General features: G+C 37.4%; 2 protein-coding genes across 2 annotated transcripts; one reads left to right on the top strand and one right to left on the bottom strand.

Moving 5' to 3' along the window:
* The first annotated feature begins 1,391 nt into the window (after window positions 1-1,391).
* On the top strand, window positions 1,392-5,947 carry LOC131356316 (uncharacterized). Its single transcript, XM_058395218.1, has 5 exons — window positions 1,392-1,412; window positions 1,669-1,874; window positions 2,000-2,293; window positions 2,395-2,498; window positions 5,322-5,947. The coding sequence occupies exons 1-5, from the start codon at window positions 1,392-1,394 to the stop codon at window positions 5,741-5,743; spliced, it is 1,047 nt and encodes a 348-aa protein (XP_058251201.1). The 3' UTR covers window positions 5,744-5,947.
* A 4,675-nt stretch (window positions 5,948-10,622) lies between these two features.
* On the bottom strand, window positions 10,623-16,000 carry myl13 (myosin, light chain 13). The gene is made up of 7 exons (XM_058394062.1): window positions 15,811-16,000; window positions 13,288-13,315; window positions 12,432-12,581; window positions 12,174-12,347; window positions 11,538-11,615; window positions 10,801-10,833; window positions 10,623-10,685 (listed from the first exon to the last, which is right to left on the bottom strand). Exons 1-6 carry the CDS (start codon window positions 15,910-15,912, stop codon window positions 10,805-10,807), a joined length of 561 nt encoding a protein of 186 aa, XP_058250045.1. The 5' UTR covers window positions 15,913-16,000; the 3' UTR covers window positions 10,623-10,685; window positions 10,801-10,804.
* Window positions 16,001-16,821: the final 821 nt, after the last annotated feature.

Here is a 16,821-nt window from a genome sequence, read left to right as displayed (position 1 = left end):
CTACCTCCGGAGTCCCACGTGCCAACCAGGCTCGATAGGACTCTTTCTTCAGCTTGACAGCATCCCTTACTTCCAGTGTCCACCACTGGGTTCGGGGATTGTCGCCACGACAGGCACCAGAGACCTTATGGCCACAGCTCCTGGTAGCTGCGTCAACAATGGAGGAGGAGAACATGGTCCACTCAGACTCAATGTCCCCAACCTCCCTCGGAATCTTGTCGAAACTCTCCCGGAGGTGGGAGTTGAAGACCTCCCTAACAGAGGATTCAGCCAAACATTCCCAACAGACCCCCACAATACGCTTGGGTCTGCCAAGTCTGTCTGGCATCCTCCTCTGCAAGCGGATCCAACTCACCACCAGGTGGTGATCAGTTGACAGCTCAGCCCCTCTCTTCACCCTAGTGTCCAAGACATATGGCCGAAGGTCAGATGACATGACCACAAAGTACCATGTGTACTGATGGGCACCCTTATGCTTGAACATGGTGTTCGCTATGGACAGACTGTGACTAGCACAGAAGTCCAATAACAGAACACCACTCGAGTTCAGATCAGGGGGGCCGTTCCTCCCAGTCACGCCCCTCCAGGTAACACTGTCGTTGCCCACACGGGCGTTGAAGACCCCAGTATAACTATGGAGTCCCCAGTCGGGGCACCTTCCAGCACCCCTCGTAGGGTCTCCAAGAAGGTTGGGTACTCCACACTGCTGTTCGGCCCGTGAGCCAAAACAACAGTGAGACCCCTATCCCCCACCCGAAGACGCAGGGAAACCACCCTCTCATTTACTGGGGAAAACTCCAACACATAGCGGCTGAGCTGGGGGGGTATAAGCAAGCCCGCCGCCTCTCACCATGAGGTACTCCACAGTAGTAGAGGGTCCAACCTCTCTCAAGGAGTTGGGTTCCAGAGCCCGGGCTGTGCGTAGAGTCGAGCCCGACTATCTCTAGCTGGTACCGCTCAGCCTCCCCCACCAGCTCAGGCTCCTTCCCCCCCAGTGAAGTGACATTCCATGTCCCAAGAGCCAGATTCTTTAACCAGGGTTTGGGTCGTCTAGGCCTCTGCCCATGACTGCTACCCAAAACACATCACACCAGCCCCTTATGCTCCTTCCTGCGGGTGGTGGGCCTATGGGAAGACGGGCCTATGTCGCTCTTTCGGGCTATGCCTGGCCGAGTCCCATAGGCGAAGACTCGGCCACCAGGCACTTGCCTGCATGCCCCAGCCCCAGGCATGGCTCCAGGTTGGGGCCCCGGTAACGCCAATCCGGACGACGTAACGGTCCATGCTTTCTTTTTCTTCATGAGGGGATTTGAACCGCTCTTAGTCTGACCCTTCACCTAGGACCTGTTTGCCTTGGGAGACCCTACCAGGGACACTTGGACCCCGACAACATGGCTCCTAGGCTCATTCGGGTACTCAAACCCCTCCACCACAATAAGGTGGAGGTTCAGGGAGGGGCATTAACTTAATATGTAGTTTAAATTGAACTTCATCAGTGTAGATTTGGCTTTTATGTTCACATTAATGTGGAATATATTCAATTTGGATTTTATTCATCTTTATTTATCATTAGGTAAAACTTTCAAACTTTCACCTTGTGTGAGGAACACTTATATGCATTTATAGGCTTTCTGCTGATTATATTGTTGATGTATTCTTTTGTTACAGATTCGTACAAATCCGTATAAATATGCAGAAGCTGTGAAGATCCAGAACAAATTCAACTACACAAACAGCTCCAATCAATTCAAAATTGAGGCTGGAATAAGGAAAGGCGATAAGGAAAAGTTTATAGAATATAAAAAAAAGAATAAAAATGATGAAGACAAAATTATTGAAGAATGCCAGCTGGGAGAAGCGGGAGAATACAGAAAGTAAGTTAATTTGTTTTCTTTCTATCATGCAAAAGAGAAATATATTTTTGTTCAGAAGAAACTTCTCCATGTATATGTTCATAATTTAACAAAATGCTAAAGTTTTTTTTTCTTATCTTTTGAAGACTTATAAATAAAGAGAAACCCACCCCTGGAGTGGTCGAGGCAGACCACATTCCACCAAGGAGCAGTTTACAGAAACTTTGTAAGATACTCAAAAATAATCCAGAAAAGGCGGAGTCATTCAAAAGAAACAATAAAGCACTCTATGATTTAGTGACTGAGGAGGATAAGAAAATGAAGAATAACAATAAGATGGATGAAGATTATGGAAGACATCTGCTTTCCATGAACGCTCTGCACTGGGACCATCGACGTGCACTGACTACTGGCAACAGTTCTGAATCCAGAGCATGCAGGTTTCATCTCTACACTATTCTGAACATTTGTCCTGAAACAAAAACACCTGGTCAAATTTAAGTTCCTGATATTAACGCATGGTTATATTTATGTTCCACAGAGATTTGCTGACAGAGACATTTGAAAAAGATGTGGAGAAAGGACTGAAGCTGTCATTAATAATGGCCCACCCCCAAACCTCAGACTACATCCGGGAAAAAATGAGTAACTATTGTTTTTCAGTCTTTCTCCCTCACTCCTTATTTCAGTTGTGATCATCACCAGTAATTATGGACACTACAAGTGAATCATTTTTTAAACAATAGATAAATAAAAATAAAATAAAAAATTACATACAAAATATTTTAAAAATGATGCTAGAATTCAAATGTTACTTTTACCACCTCTCTCAAACCATGTTTACAGAAGAGTTTTACAGGACTGAAACTCAGGTCTCTACTGCTAACTCTTAGCCCTTGTGCTATAGAACTGTGTAAGGACTCAGTGTAAGGTCAGTGGTCAATAAAAAGATTTATTGCTTTGGAACAATACTCTAGAGACAACCAAAAATATTATAATCCTAAAAATCCAATATAGGAAAGACTGCAAAGGGTAAAACATCAAAGGTCAACAAGGTAAGAGTTTAAGCAACAATAACAAAAAACAAAGACAGAAAATCCAAACAAAGGAATAAGAAAGTAATCCAAAAACACAGAAATGCTGAAAAATGCTGGTAGCAAAGTCAAAAGCCAAGCAAAGAACAGAGAAAACACGGCAACTTAAATACAGCAAAATGTCCCTTTATTCTCACTCCCCAATAAAGACTGCAGGAGTGGTGGTGCTGGGAAATAGAGAAAGCTCTGCCAGTATCCAACATACTGTCTCAAGTATGTAACAAGTCTCACTACTGTAACAAGTCTCATAGCATTTAACATCCACACAGATTATCAGTCTATTTAGTAAACTAGTATACCTTAAAAGATAAGAATCGGATGATTTAAAAATCACTGTAGTCACGGGCAGTCTCACGTGCCGCTAACCTAACAGCGCTCCAGGAACTGGTGACTCCTCTGCCTTTTTTAAGTTTTTTTACAGAACTGAACACGGGGGGCTAAATAAATAAATAAATAAATAAATAAATAAATAAATAAATAGAAAACAAATACAGAGCACCTTTACAAATAAATTACCAAACTAGAAGAAGAGGAATATATATACATACATATACACACCAATTATTAATATTGTATTTTTCAAATAGGTTGAATGTCTTTATTGCTTTAGAATTTTTGGAACTTTTAATAGACTCAGAGTATTTCTTAATTTCACAGATGAAAACAGGTAAAAATGGTTTATTGTTAGTTTACTTACATTTATGAATATAAAATTTTGCTAAAATAAAAATTAGATTCATAATATAATATCTACTATCTTCTTTGTTATGTTCATAAAAACCAAAAATAATATGCTTGAGAGAAAAAGAGATGTTTGGGAGAAGATTATCTTGTAGAAGAACTAAGATATCAGACCAGAATTTTTCAACGTGTGTACATGTCCAGAATAAGTGAGTTAAAGTTTCAGGAAGGCTATTACAGAAAGAGCGGCTGGTGTCGATATTTGGGACAACAGGATTAGAATAGGAGAACCCTTTCAGCAATGTTTTGATACCAGATTTGTATCAATTACAATAGAGAATTCTCTAGGGGATATAAGTAGAGAATAAGCTGTGATAAATTCTGTGTAACTATATAACTGTACATCCGGCTTAAATAATTGACTGACTAAAGTAATGATATTACTGAAACGGTTTTCAAAGAAAATGCTTTTGTTCTTGTACGTAATGTTCTCCTCTGTCTTTACTCACGGGCGTTGCACACTCACATAACCATAATCCACCGCGCCACAGGCGAAGCACTCACTAGTTAAAAACGCCGGTGTAGGTGCAACAAGTCTCTTCTCTTACTCGCCCTCTGGTTAGTCCGGTTCCGGGTTTGATCACATGGTGCTGCCACCTCGTGTCCCAGTCACAGCTGCTCTTTTATAGGAGGACATTCCCAGCTCGTCATTGTTAGTTCATTTAGTTTAAATAGGGGTGTGGTTTAGGAAAAAAGAAAAAGAAAATATACAGCAATCCACAAAACAAAACACAACAAGTGAAAGTGAAAATTTATAGAAAATACATTATGCACCACAACCAATTCTCTTCTTATCACAAAAACTCTGGGAGGACCTTTAGTGGCCAAAAACAAGAAACAGTAATATCAAACTGATACTCTATTGTAAAATTATAAATACTAAGGGTAATAAGATACTGTGATTTTATTAAAATGTTTTAACAAAACAATTTTCAGTATAAAATCCAACCTAAATACAACAGTAATATCTTGAAGCCTTCTTCAGAGTTGCCAGGTTTCAGATTACAGGGTGGTAGTAAATGAACAAACAATATTTTATTAATATATTAAAAACATTTTCATTAATATAATACAGTTTCTCCAAAAATATGGTTAATACCTAAGTCTTAAAACTTAGCTGTACTTAGTAGATTTTTATTTTATATTTAATAAAACTAAAGCCTTGTCCACACACATGGGGCTATTATAAATATAAATAAATCATTTATTTTACTTTGTGTTTCTATACTCAGCAATTTTAAGAGTCACTGAATTTGAAGTGAGTGAAGGTTAAGTTTCTTTTTCTTCCGAAAACTAATATCCACTTTAGCAGGCGTGAGTGAATGAACTAAAATGTAGTGTATGTTCTTCATAAACTGTAATGGACAAGTCAAGAAAAAGGATGTTTCAAGAATAATTCATGAAAAATATGAATCAATGTGATTATAATCATTATACAGTTATAGTGGACTGAAAGAGGCAGAAATACTGGATTCTGTTCATCTTTAAAATATCTGAGTTTTTGTGAAGTAAATTTTTCTATGTGTTTAAAATGTCTTTTACCTTTACTGTACATTATCATGAAATCACTGCAGTGCTTGAGTTTCCACACTGATCTGATCTATTTTATTCTCTCTGTCTAATTTCCACGCAGATCGAACCCGTAAATCTAGCAACAAGGATTATGGACTGACAGCAGAAAGTACTAGGAAATACTACAAACAAGGATTTGAGAATATTATAAAGGAATACGAAAAGAAAAATGTGATCAACCAAAACCAAGCAGATGATCTGAAGGAGTGGGTGAAAAATGAGAGATATTTATGCAGAAATGCACAAAAGCATGTAAAAGAAATAACTGGGTTTTACAAGCAGCACAACACCAGGACCTTACCCTCTCACAGCCGCGGCCAGGGTTCAATTCCCACACAAGGAAATAACACAGACACTGTAGGATTAACTCTCAGTGCCCGTCCTAACCTCAGAGAAAACAGGAAGGGCGTGGCAAAAAGCAAATCTGCCAGGAAACCTGTGCCAGAGAAACATTCAGACAGGAAGACCAAAAGAGAACTTTAGTTTTAGAAAAAAAAATAACAACTGGAGAAAATTAGATTAACATTTACTGTATGTTGACTGACCAACCTGAATATTTAGCACCTAGCTAACTCATCATTTAAAGAGGAAAAGAATTATTCACTTGTTCAGAGAGAGAGAGAGAGAGAGAGAGTGAGTTTTACAGATAAAATCAATAGTTAATCATTTTAGACTTTTATCTGTTAGCTGGAGAATTTTAAAAGATAGAAATATAGAAATTATTTGTATGATTAATCTCTAACTTTCTGTCTGCTCCATTATTACTTTATATTATTATATATCTACACATCTAACCAATAATCATGTCCTAATATTAGACAAACATTACACATGTCCTTAATGGGAAAAAAACATAATGTATGATTATATCTACAAATAAACATTAAATCTGAACATTAAAGGTGTTGTACTTCCTGTTTATAAATAATGTGACGGATGTTTCAGTCATCTTTTAAACTACACCCATTTATTATCAGTAATTTTGTCATTCTGTCATTTTCTTTTATCGCATTTTTCACTTTTTTCTTTGCTACTATTTCATTTTCTTTTCTTTTTTTTCTTCTTCTTGAAATTAGCTCGGCCTTTAGGGGCTCCAGTCGGACATAGCAGGTAATCTTAGGGTCCAAGACAAGCACAGATCCTTAAAGGTAGTTTTCCATGTAGGAGCTGATGATATACACCTTCATCAGTCTGAGGTTACTAAGAGTAATGTTGTAGAGGTGTGTAACTTAGTGAAGGAATCTAGCCATGGGGGTCACAGTCCAATGACTTCTGTGCCAGTCCCAAGCCCGGATAAATAGAGAGGGTTGCGTCAGGAAGGGCATCGCCAAATTTATTCATGCGATTCATGTGTAAATTAGCGAAGGCGATGTCCGATGCTGTAGTATGCTCTGGCCCCATCCCAATGCGGCGTGGCGATGTAGCTTACAGCAGGTTATGGTCACTGAACTGCTGGATGTCCAGGTGGTGCTCCGAAAACAATGTGGGCTTCATAGACAATTGGAGCTCTTTTGAGGGCAAGGCTGGACTGTTAGGACGGGACAGTGTCCATCTGACTCGGGAGGGTGCTGGTCTCATTTCTTGCAGCATAGATAGATAGATAGATAGATAGATAGATAGATAGATAGATAGATAGATAGATAGATAGATAGATAGATAGATAGATACTTTATTCATCCATAAATAGCACAAATAGCACATACACTTAGAGCAGGTCTAGTTAATCCAGGGCCAGGGAGCTTCACGCAGTCTAATCTGACCCTGTGCTAGTGTGGGTAACAATCAGAACATACATTTTATTTTCTTGTATTACTAAGATGACATGTGAGACCGGAAGAATTCTCTATACCAGTAGGATCCAGAGGAGTGGGACTGGGTGGATTGCCCAGTCAGGGGGGAAGACTTCAGGCCACTATAGGATTAAAGATAATCAGAGCCAGTTTTATTAAATTCTGCATTAGTAGCAGTGATTCCTGTGGAATCTGCATGGTACACACTCTATTATAACACAGTGACGCTCTCCTGAGCATACAGTGTTAAAATTCCTGACCTCAGATCACCTGTGTGCAGTTTGATCATTTCATCATTTCTGGTCCAGTAAGAGCTTTATTCAGGTTTCACTCAGGGGCTAGAATCCATTCTGTCTGTATAAAGGCCTTGTGTTTGTTTTTATTGCCTTTAGTTTGAATGTTGAATGAAAGCATGAGTAGCTGGAAAAGTGTATGAGGGTGAATAACAGCCTCTATTTAAGTGTGTGTGTGTGTGTGTGTGTGTGTGTTAGTTTACATATATCTGAGAATCCCTGAGACTCCAGACCAGAAAGAGGGTGAGGCAGTGCCTGGGGAAGTCTGGATAGTATTGGAGGTTTCAGACGTCACTAGCCTGCTGACTGACCCTCACTAATAATGGGGTGTCAGATCAGTGGACAGTTCCGTGTGAGCAGGCGTTCTGTGTGTTCTGCTTTGTGTTTCCACTGTCAAACTATCTGAAACTTCTATCCATCAGTCCCTGATTCAACAGGCAAAGGAAGCCACCTGAGCTCACAAAGAACCTGTGAAGCCTGAGAACCTGCTCAAGACAGGTGACTGGTTCTGTGTGAAGGTTCACAAGCGAAAGTGGTGCTGAGTCAAAGGTTCAAGGAGCATACATGGTGATTCTAGCAACCAGGTACAGCAGATAAAGCAGACAGACTGAGACTGTGTGTCCACCTCAGTCACTGAAAGTCCTGGTAGGTCTCTGAATGAGGTCATCGAGCACTGAGAGGACAGAACGAAGTAGAACTGACCTCTCCTCTGACCTCCAGTCCACCAACAATGTGGTGGAAGAAGAAGAAGAAGAAGAAGAAGAAGAAGAAGAGGAGGAGGAGGAGGAAGAAGAAGAAGAAGCTAATTCATTAAGCTTTATTATTAATTTTGGTATGTCATGATCCTCTGAGAACAGCAGTTGTGTCCATCCTGTGGACATAAGAGAGAGAGAGAGAGAGAGAGAGAGAGAGAGAGAGAGAGAGATGCAGAGTAGAGTCATTCAGTGAGGAGTCTTTTAGAAAGGAGTCATTCAGAGAGTCATTTAGAGGGATTCATTTAGAGAGAGAGAGAGAGAGAGAGAGAGAGAAGAGATTCAGAGTGGGGTCATTCAGAAAGAGTCATTTAGAGAGGAGTAGAAGAGTCATATAGAGAGATTCATTTAGAGTGTGTTCATTCAGGAAGAGTCATTTAAAGAGAGTCATTTAAAGAGGAGTTATTTTAAAAAAAAGGAGTCATTCAGAGAGTCATTTAGAGAGGAGTCATTTAGAGAGGGTTCATTCAGAGAGAGTCATTTAAAAAGGAGTCATTCAGAGAGAATCATTTAAAAAGGAGTCTTTCAAAGAGATTCATTTAGAAAAGAGTCCTTCAAAATTCCAGATTGAAAGCTTTTATTGTTCTATGTGAAGGACAGTACAGTGATCCGAGTACAGATGAATTATTTCAGAGTGAGTCGAAGAGCAACCTGAAAACATGAATTATAATTATTGTACATTTATTTGGATTAGTAGAAATATCAACAACAAGATCGATCTAAAATAGAACTGAGGGCATGAAGCCTTTATTATCTCCACACATACATTACAGCACAGTGGAATTCTTTTCTTCACATATCCCAGCTGAGGAAGTTGGGGTCAGAGCGCAGGGGCAGCTATGATACAGTGTTCTTTAACCTGGAGCAGAGAGGGTTAAGAGCCTTGCTCAGTTGCCCAACAGTGGAGCTTGGTGGTGCTGGGGCTTCCTCTGATCTACAACCCAGAGCCTTAACCACTTGAGCCACCACTGCCCAACATATTTTACATCTAAAATATAAAATATATTAATAAAGCTCAGGGTATTTTTCCTCTTCTATTTCAGTTTTTTTGCTTGAAATGTTTTAGATTTTGCCCTCATGGTGTTTTAAAATGTCAGATAACGTTTTAGAAAAAAGTTTCACTTTTATTACTGAACTCCAGAATAACTGCTGCCCTCTGCTGGTCAGATTCCGGAAATGCATTTAGAGTGATTTGATCTGCCTTTCCTTCTGAATTTCATTGTTCAGATTATTTATTTATTTATTTATTTATTTATTTATTTATTTATTTATGTATGTATGTATGTTTAATATCAAGAAAAATCGTAAACCTTCTGGACTAATGCCCCTGTATTTACATTCACATTTTAAATTATCACCAAATAAATAAAAATCTATTGTAATAATCTTCCGCTAGTTAATAATATAATGTATTGGAAAAAGTATTGGAACATCAAAGCCAGTTGTTGTTGTTGTTGTTTTTCTGTACACTGAAGACATTTGTGTTTTTACTCAAAGATAATAAAGATCAGATAATCGTCAGCTTTCATTTCCTGACATTTACATGTAGATGTGTTGAACTGCGTACACGGTACCTCTGGTATATATATATATTTCTTTCTTAAAGAGTTCCTAAAGCCCCAAAACTCCTATGATTATTTTTTTCAGAGGTTTAGTGTAAGTGATGATGTGTGTAAATGAAGGATTGTTGTTAATCTCAGGCTTCAGTGTGGTTTTGTGGCTGTGTTTGAAGTCTAACTCCGTTTCTGGGAAACTAAATTTATAACCAGGCCTCAATAATTACGTCTATTTTATGGCCAAAAGTCTGCTTCTGTCGCCAAACACCACATGAGAGAGAGTATGATGTCATTTCCTGTGCTGAGGTCCTACACTTGCAGTGAAAGCACATACAAAGAGGAGACTTTTACTTTCTTTCTTTCTTTCTTTCTTTCTTTCTTTCTTTCTTTCTTTCTTTCTTTCTTTCTTTCTTTCTTTCTTTCTTTCTTTCTTTCTTTCTTTCTTTCTTTCTTTCAATCTATGATTAAAAGCAGAAATTATTTAATGAAATAAATATGAATAATAATTCTCAGGTAAGACAGACTCTGACCAAAAAAAACATTAAGTCTCTAACTTCAACATGTTAAACTACTTCTTATCCCCGCCCACATTCATGAAGCCCCACCCCCATGATCTGGTGTGTCTGTGAAATGACTGACCGGAAATCCGTCCAGGATTTCCATCCCTCCGGACCGGAAGTCACTTTTCCAATCAGGTATTTTCAGCAGGTTTTATTATTTAAAACATGTTTTTCCCTTTCTGCATGTTTTTCAGTTTATTTGTAAAAATAAATGAATAAATAAGAAATAAAAACAAGCGACTCCTGCACCTTCATCAAGCAGAACATTTTACTTTAATTCTTTGATCCACAAAATGAACAGCGATGTGACGAACAACACCTTCAGAACAGGAAGTGATGAGAGGCAATGGAGAGGAAGAGGAAGAGGAAGAGGAAGACAGCACGAGCAGAGAGGATGAGAAGAGTTTTATAAAAAAAGGAAGAAGAGAAGGAAAAGAAGAGAAGGATTTGGATCCTTAGTCAGCATTCCTGAATCTGTGTAAGAAAAGTAAAATCTGAATATTAATGTCAAATGATTTAGAAATATCTTGTAAAAGTCATGAAGTGAGAGCAGAGGTGCATGATGGGAAGTGTGAAGGTGGAGCTCTACCTGCTCAGCCAGCCATGATGTACTTAATGAAGGCTGCAGAAAGAGAAAAATGATCAACACTCTGCCTGATGAGGAACATTACAGAGAGAACAGCGCCATCTGCAGTCCTGAGTCAACTTTACACCCGTTTTATTTCAGGAGATTAAATTTAATAAAAGCTCTACTGAGAGAACGCCATCTTAGATCAATGTTTACATTTAATAAAATAAATAAAATCACCAATAAAAATAACCATGAATTAAATGTATGACCTTAAATGTTTAATGTTGAGGGAAATAATGAGATTAATACAGAAAACCGTTTTTTATGTTAAAAAAAATTACATAAGTCCCTTAATTACAAATATAAATAAATAAATAAATACTCGAAATACATATAGTTATATATTATTAAATTAAATTATATATTAAATATAAAACATTTTATCAGCACATAATATTCTCGTAAAATATTCTAATTAATTGTTTATGTAAAAAGATTTAATGTCATAAAAAATACATGGGATTTTTGAACAATGTAATCATTGTAAATGTTAAATATATATTAAAAATACTCATAAATAAATGAGTATAAAAATTATGCATATAAATGAAGTGGTCAATGGCTGTAAATAATAAATAAATAAGTAAATAAATAAATATTAATATAAAATAAAATGAATGCTATACTGTCTATAATCAATATTTAAATACACATAGAAAATATGTGTGTGTGTGTGTGTGTTTTAGTGCCCTCACCCTCATAGTTGATGCAGCCGTTAGTGTCTTCCTGACCGGCCATCAGCTGCTCCACCTCATCCTCCTTCATCTTCTCACCTGAAATGAGAACAAACACAGATGACCACATGGAGGGGGGGGGGACAGACAGAGAGGGAGAGATAGAAAGGGAGGGAGAGAGAGAGAGACAGAGAAAGAGAAAAAAAAGGGAGCGAGAGAGAAAGAGAGAGAGAGAGGTTTTCCCATGTGTGTGTGAGTGTTTATGGAGTTTGCATGTTCTTCAGGTGCCTCCAGGCTTTCCTCTGGGTTCTCTGGCTTCCTCCTCCACTCCCAAGACATGTTGTAGGCTGATTGGTGGCTCTATAGTGTGTGTGATTGTGTGATTTTGTCCATGATGTACCAAGCCTTTTGCCCTGAGTCTCCTGGATGGATGGATGGATGGATGGATGGATAGATGGATGGACAGATGGATGGATGGGACACATGCCAAGGAGTTATGAGGGAGTTGGGGTGCCAAAACATTTTCACAGGTAATGAAAATTTGCTATTTGACATGTTTAGGAGGATTTCTTGTGGTGGTCAGCTAAAGGAGTCATGTGTTAATATAACCCTGATTTTAGTGATAGGAATGGTGTGTGTGTGTCATGATGTTTTTACCCAGCGTGGCGAGGACGTGTCGGAGCTCAGCGCCCATCACCGTGCCGTTTCCTTCCTTATCAAAGACTCTCAGTCCCTCAACGAAGTCCTCAAACGTGCCGCGACCTTTAGCATTGCAGATGTGCTGGTGCATGGGCAGGAACTGATCGAAGTCCAGCATCTTCACGTTCATCTCTGAAAACACACACGTTAAAAGTGTATCTTCTCTCAGTGTCACAGCTCAAACATGATGTAGATGTGTCCGTCACTGGCGCTGACCTTCAGCTTTGGGCTTTCCGAGCACGTACATGACCTCAGCGTTGGTGGGGTTTTGGCCCAGGGCTCTGATGACGTCTCCACACTGGGCGAAGGTGATCTTCATCTCGTTGGTTGGCGTCCGGTCAAAAAGCTGGAACGCGTCCTTGAAATCTGAGGAAGAGACACGTGTGGATCTGAGAGTGGTGATGAAGGACGACATGTGGAGTTTAACATAATGTCTTCTCGAAATTGATTAAATGTAGCATAGCAGAAGCTGATTACTGATTAGATAAAGTGATTAGAGTGTAACATTGAAAAAGACCTGGCTTGTGTCATGTTCTGTATAAAGCTGACAGCCCTGAGTAAGCTTTTCAATAATAATAATAATAATAATAATAATAATAATAAAATGGAAAATGAGTGATGGAGAAGATGGAAAACTTTTTGAAAAATGGTCTGAATTTGAACGTAGAACTTGTTGGCTAGTCGTTCTGCCAAACATCACAATATAGCAATTAACATAACAGAATATATATATATATATATATTTATTTATTTATTTATTTTTTTTTTATTTATTTATTTTAAAAAGCAAAACAAAGATTGAAAAATTAAAAATATATGTCTGTTATTTATTTATTTATTTATTTATTTATTTATAACTACATATATATATATTTTTTTTTAAAAATTCTGCCAGAGACAAGTTAAGATAGGGGTGAAAAAACTTTTTTTTTTTTAAAAAAAAAAGATAGATTTGCATTATGCTTGCTTAAAAAAAAATAGAAAATTGAATTATTTTTAGTTAGTTAAATTTGAATGTTATATTTTACATTACAATAACGAAACAAAATGATTAAAGAAACGAAACATTTACCCTCAATCTGCTCAGGCGTGAACTCCACCTGGAAGAACATGAAGAAGATAAATATTTATGGATGGAGAGAAGAAACATCATCAGGATCTGAATGGACTTCACTACAGGAGCTTTAAACCTTTCATTTTATTGAAGTTTTTTTTAATTAATTGGAATATTATCAGGTTAAAGTTCAGTAATTATTACAGACTGCAGTTTTCCAGTCCAGTTCCAGTCCATACAGATTGACCGGTACAGTAACAGAAGTACCGTAATTCTAAAATTAGTTCTAAATTTAATTCTGAGGAACACACACGTGTGCTGGATCTTTTTTTTTCTCAGCCTTGAGGCTTCGGTAAATTTTTAACTCGTCTTCTTGGGTTACACTCGGGTTAATTCAGCTGCTCTCGCATGCCTTCTGTCCTAAAGCATGTAGGCATGACCTTCACACACACACACAGACACACACACACACTCACTCACTCAAACACACATACACACACACACACACTCACACACACACGTCACAGAGATACTTGAACAAGCTAAATAAAGTGTGAACACAACTGTTTAGTCACACGGTTTGTTATTGCTTCCTAGCTGCACTAAAGCTAATGTTAATTTAGCTTAACCATCAGCTTTACATCCCATAATAATAATGCTCAGTGTTACATCTCATTATAATACTCAGTGTTACATCCCATAATAATACTCAGCTGGGTGTTGCTAACGGTTTAATTCAATTTACGTCAGTTATTCCTGCATGTATAATAACGTGTTATAACGTATATATTAAAGCTTCAGCTACTGAGAAATGGATAAAAAAATAAATGTAATATAATTTGAGTATGTGTGTGTGTGTGTGTGTGTGTGAGTATGTGTGTGTGTGTGTGTGTGTGTGAGTATGTGTGTGTGTGTGTGAGTGAGTATGTGTGTGTGTGTGTGTGTGTGAGTGAGTATGTGTGTGTGTGTGTGTGAGTGAGTGAGTATGTGTATGTGTATGTGTGTGTGAGTGAGTATGTGTATGTGTGTGTGTGTGTGTGTGGTCTACAGTGTGTAGTGTTGTGGGAAGCTGGTAATGAGACTCAGATGCACTCCCACATTCCTGTGTGTGGAGTGAAGTGCACTCTGAAATCTCCTCCTTTTAGATCCACACTGTAGTCCTGATGTGTGTGTGTGTGTGTGTGTGTTTGTGTGTGTGTGTGTGTGTGTGTGTTTAGCTTTAAACAGAACTCTGAAGAAATAAATGTGGGGTCGAGTTTCTCCTTTTTCCAACCGTATGCTTTCACAATATCGCTTTCAGATGGAGAGAAATTTATGAGACTGTGAACTGAAATAACAGTGAGACTGCAAGGAACGAAGAAAATCCCTCATCACACACACACACACACTCACACACACACACACACACACACACAGAGCTAATGGAAACGTTTACTTAAGGATGAAATGTGAATTTAAACAGATAATAATAATAATAATAATAATAATAATAATAATAATAATAATAATAATAATAATAATGTAGGAATGTTTCAACATTAAAACTTTTTTTCTGATTATTTATTGATTTATTTATTGTTAATTTAAGCTTAATTTTTTTCTTATTTCACATTATTTATTACCTGTAGTTAAAACTCTTATTAAGATCAAATAAATAAATAAATAAATAAATTCACTCTAGGCTGATATAATTAGTTTGTAAAGTTGCTGATTATTATTATTATTATTATTATTATTATTATTATTATTATTATTGTTGTTGTTGTTGTTGTTGTTATTATTATTATTATTATTATTATTATTATTATTATTATTATTAAAAATAAAAAAGCAGGTCGAACATTTCCTCTAAAGTTCAGTTTTCTGATTATTTTATCGAAAAAATCTTTTTTTTAAAAAAAAAGGTTAGATCCAATTTCCCCAGTTTCTCCTCTGAGCCGAAGCAGATGCTAATTTTTCAAAAGCATAATTTCCGTAAAGGCTTCTGAAACCAATTCAGTGAGAAACACACTCATGCTCTGCCGCTGGGAAATAAGGAGTAAAGCTCTGGAGTCGTTCTGCTGGAAGGTGAAGAGGCCGAATCCTCCCAGTGTCTTATTAATAATTTAATCAGAGAAAATGACTTTACTGAGAGGAGGAAAAAGAGAGATGAAGACAAATCGAACGCAAGTGTGTGTGTGTGTGTGTGTGTGTGTGTATATGTGTCCTGTAGATATGTCCATGTTGCTGTGTGTATGTGTTTAGAGCTCCACCTGTTGGTGGGTTAAATGAATGAATAAGTAACTAAATAAATAAACAAGATAGATAGATAGATAGATAGATAGATAGATAGATAGATAGATAGATAGATAGATAGATAGATAGATAGATAGATAGAGACGTGAAGAATCCCACACTGCACTAATATAATATTATTTATCATCACACTCTGATTAGTTTTAATAAACATCACTACTATTTTTATCAAGCGATTTATCCTGCTACATTTACGTTACTGAGATCAGGACTGATGAATAAATCTGATGGATTTGAGGAACCTACCTTGACTTCAGCCGCGTTAAACTCTGGCTCTTTGGGAGGTTCGGGCTCCGGGGGTTTTGGGGCAGCGACGGGTTTCGGCTCTTCCTTCTTTTTGGGGGCCATGATGATGGAGATGGAGATGGAGATGAAGAAGAAGGAGAGAGGGTGAGAGAGAGGAGAAAAAGTGATCCCGGTGCAAATCTGCCCCGCTCTGAGGGGGTTTTTATACCCAGGTGCCTCACACCACCTTCCAGGGGGGAAAACCTTAAAAGGAGGTGAGATGTGGCCAGGCTATTTGGGATGCAGAACAAAAGGCCTGAGTAACAACTAGAGCTAAATTTGGGACATTGTCCATGAAGACAGTGAAGAGCTGAGAGAGAGAGAGAGAGAGAGAGAGAGTGAGAGGATGAAATCTGAAACCACTGTGTGCTGGACAAACATCTCACCGTGGCTCTGTCTGTAAAGATTCCACACTGACACAGAGAGAGAGAGAGAGAATTATAACATTTCATTTATAAACTGTTAGTAACTTCTTTCTTTCTTTCTTTCTTTCTTTCTTTCTTTCTTTCTTTCTTTCTTTCTTTCTTTCTTTCTTATTCTGTCTACAGTCTGAACTGATTTTTATTAGATACAGAGCGTATTTACATTCTGACATCATTCCAGCTAGACTTTGGGGGCGGAGCTTAAAGGGGTGGAGCAATACCAAATGTAGTGAAAAAAAAATATATAAAAAGACTAACCTGGTTACCTTCAGAGGTTATAAAATAAAAAGGAATAAACTAATAAGGAAAGATAATAATAATAATAATAATAATAATAATAATAAATATTTATATATTTTTGTATAAAGTGTAACAGGATATGTAAAATATGTCATTTTTATTATTTTAAGTTATATTTTTGTAATGTATTTAATACATTTATTTCTTTTTTTACAGTAAACTATTATTTTTATTTTTATTTTGTTAAATTTATTCAAATTATTATTTATTTATTAGGAATGATATTGACAATCATTTAGTCACATTTAGT

Source organism: Hemibagrus wyckioides, linkage group LG07 (assembly GCF_019097595.1).
Source record: "Hemibagrus wyckioides isolate EC202008001 linkage group LG07, SWU_Hwy_1.0, whole genome shotgun sequence".
In the NCBI taxonomy this organism is placed as follows: Eukaryota; Metazoa; Chordata; class Actinopteri; order Siluriformes; family Bagridae; genus Hemibagrus; species Hemibagrus wyckioides.
This window is presented reverse-complemented; position numbering and strand designations above follow the sequence as displayed.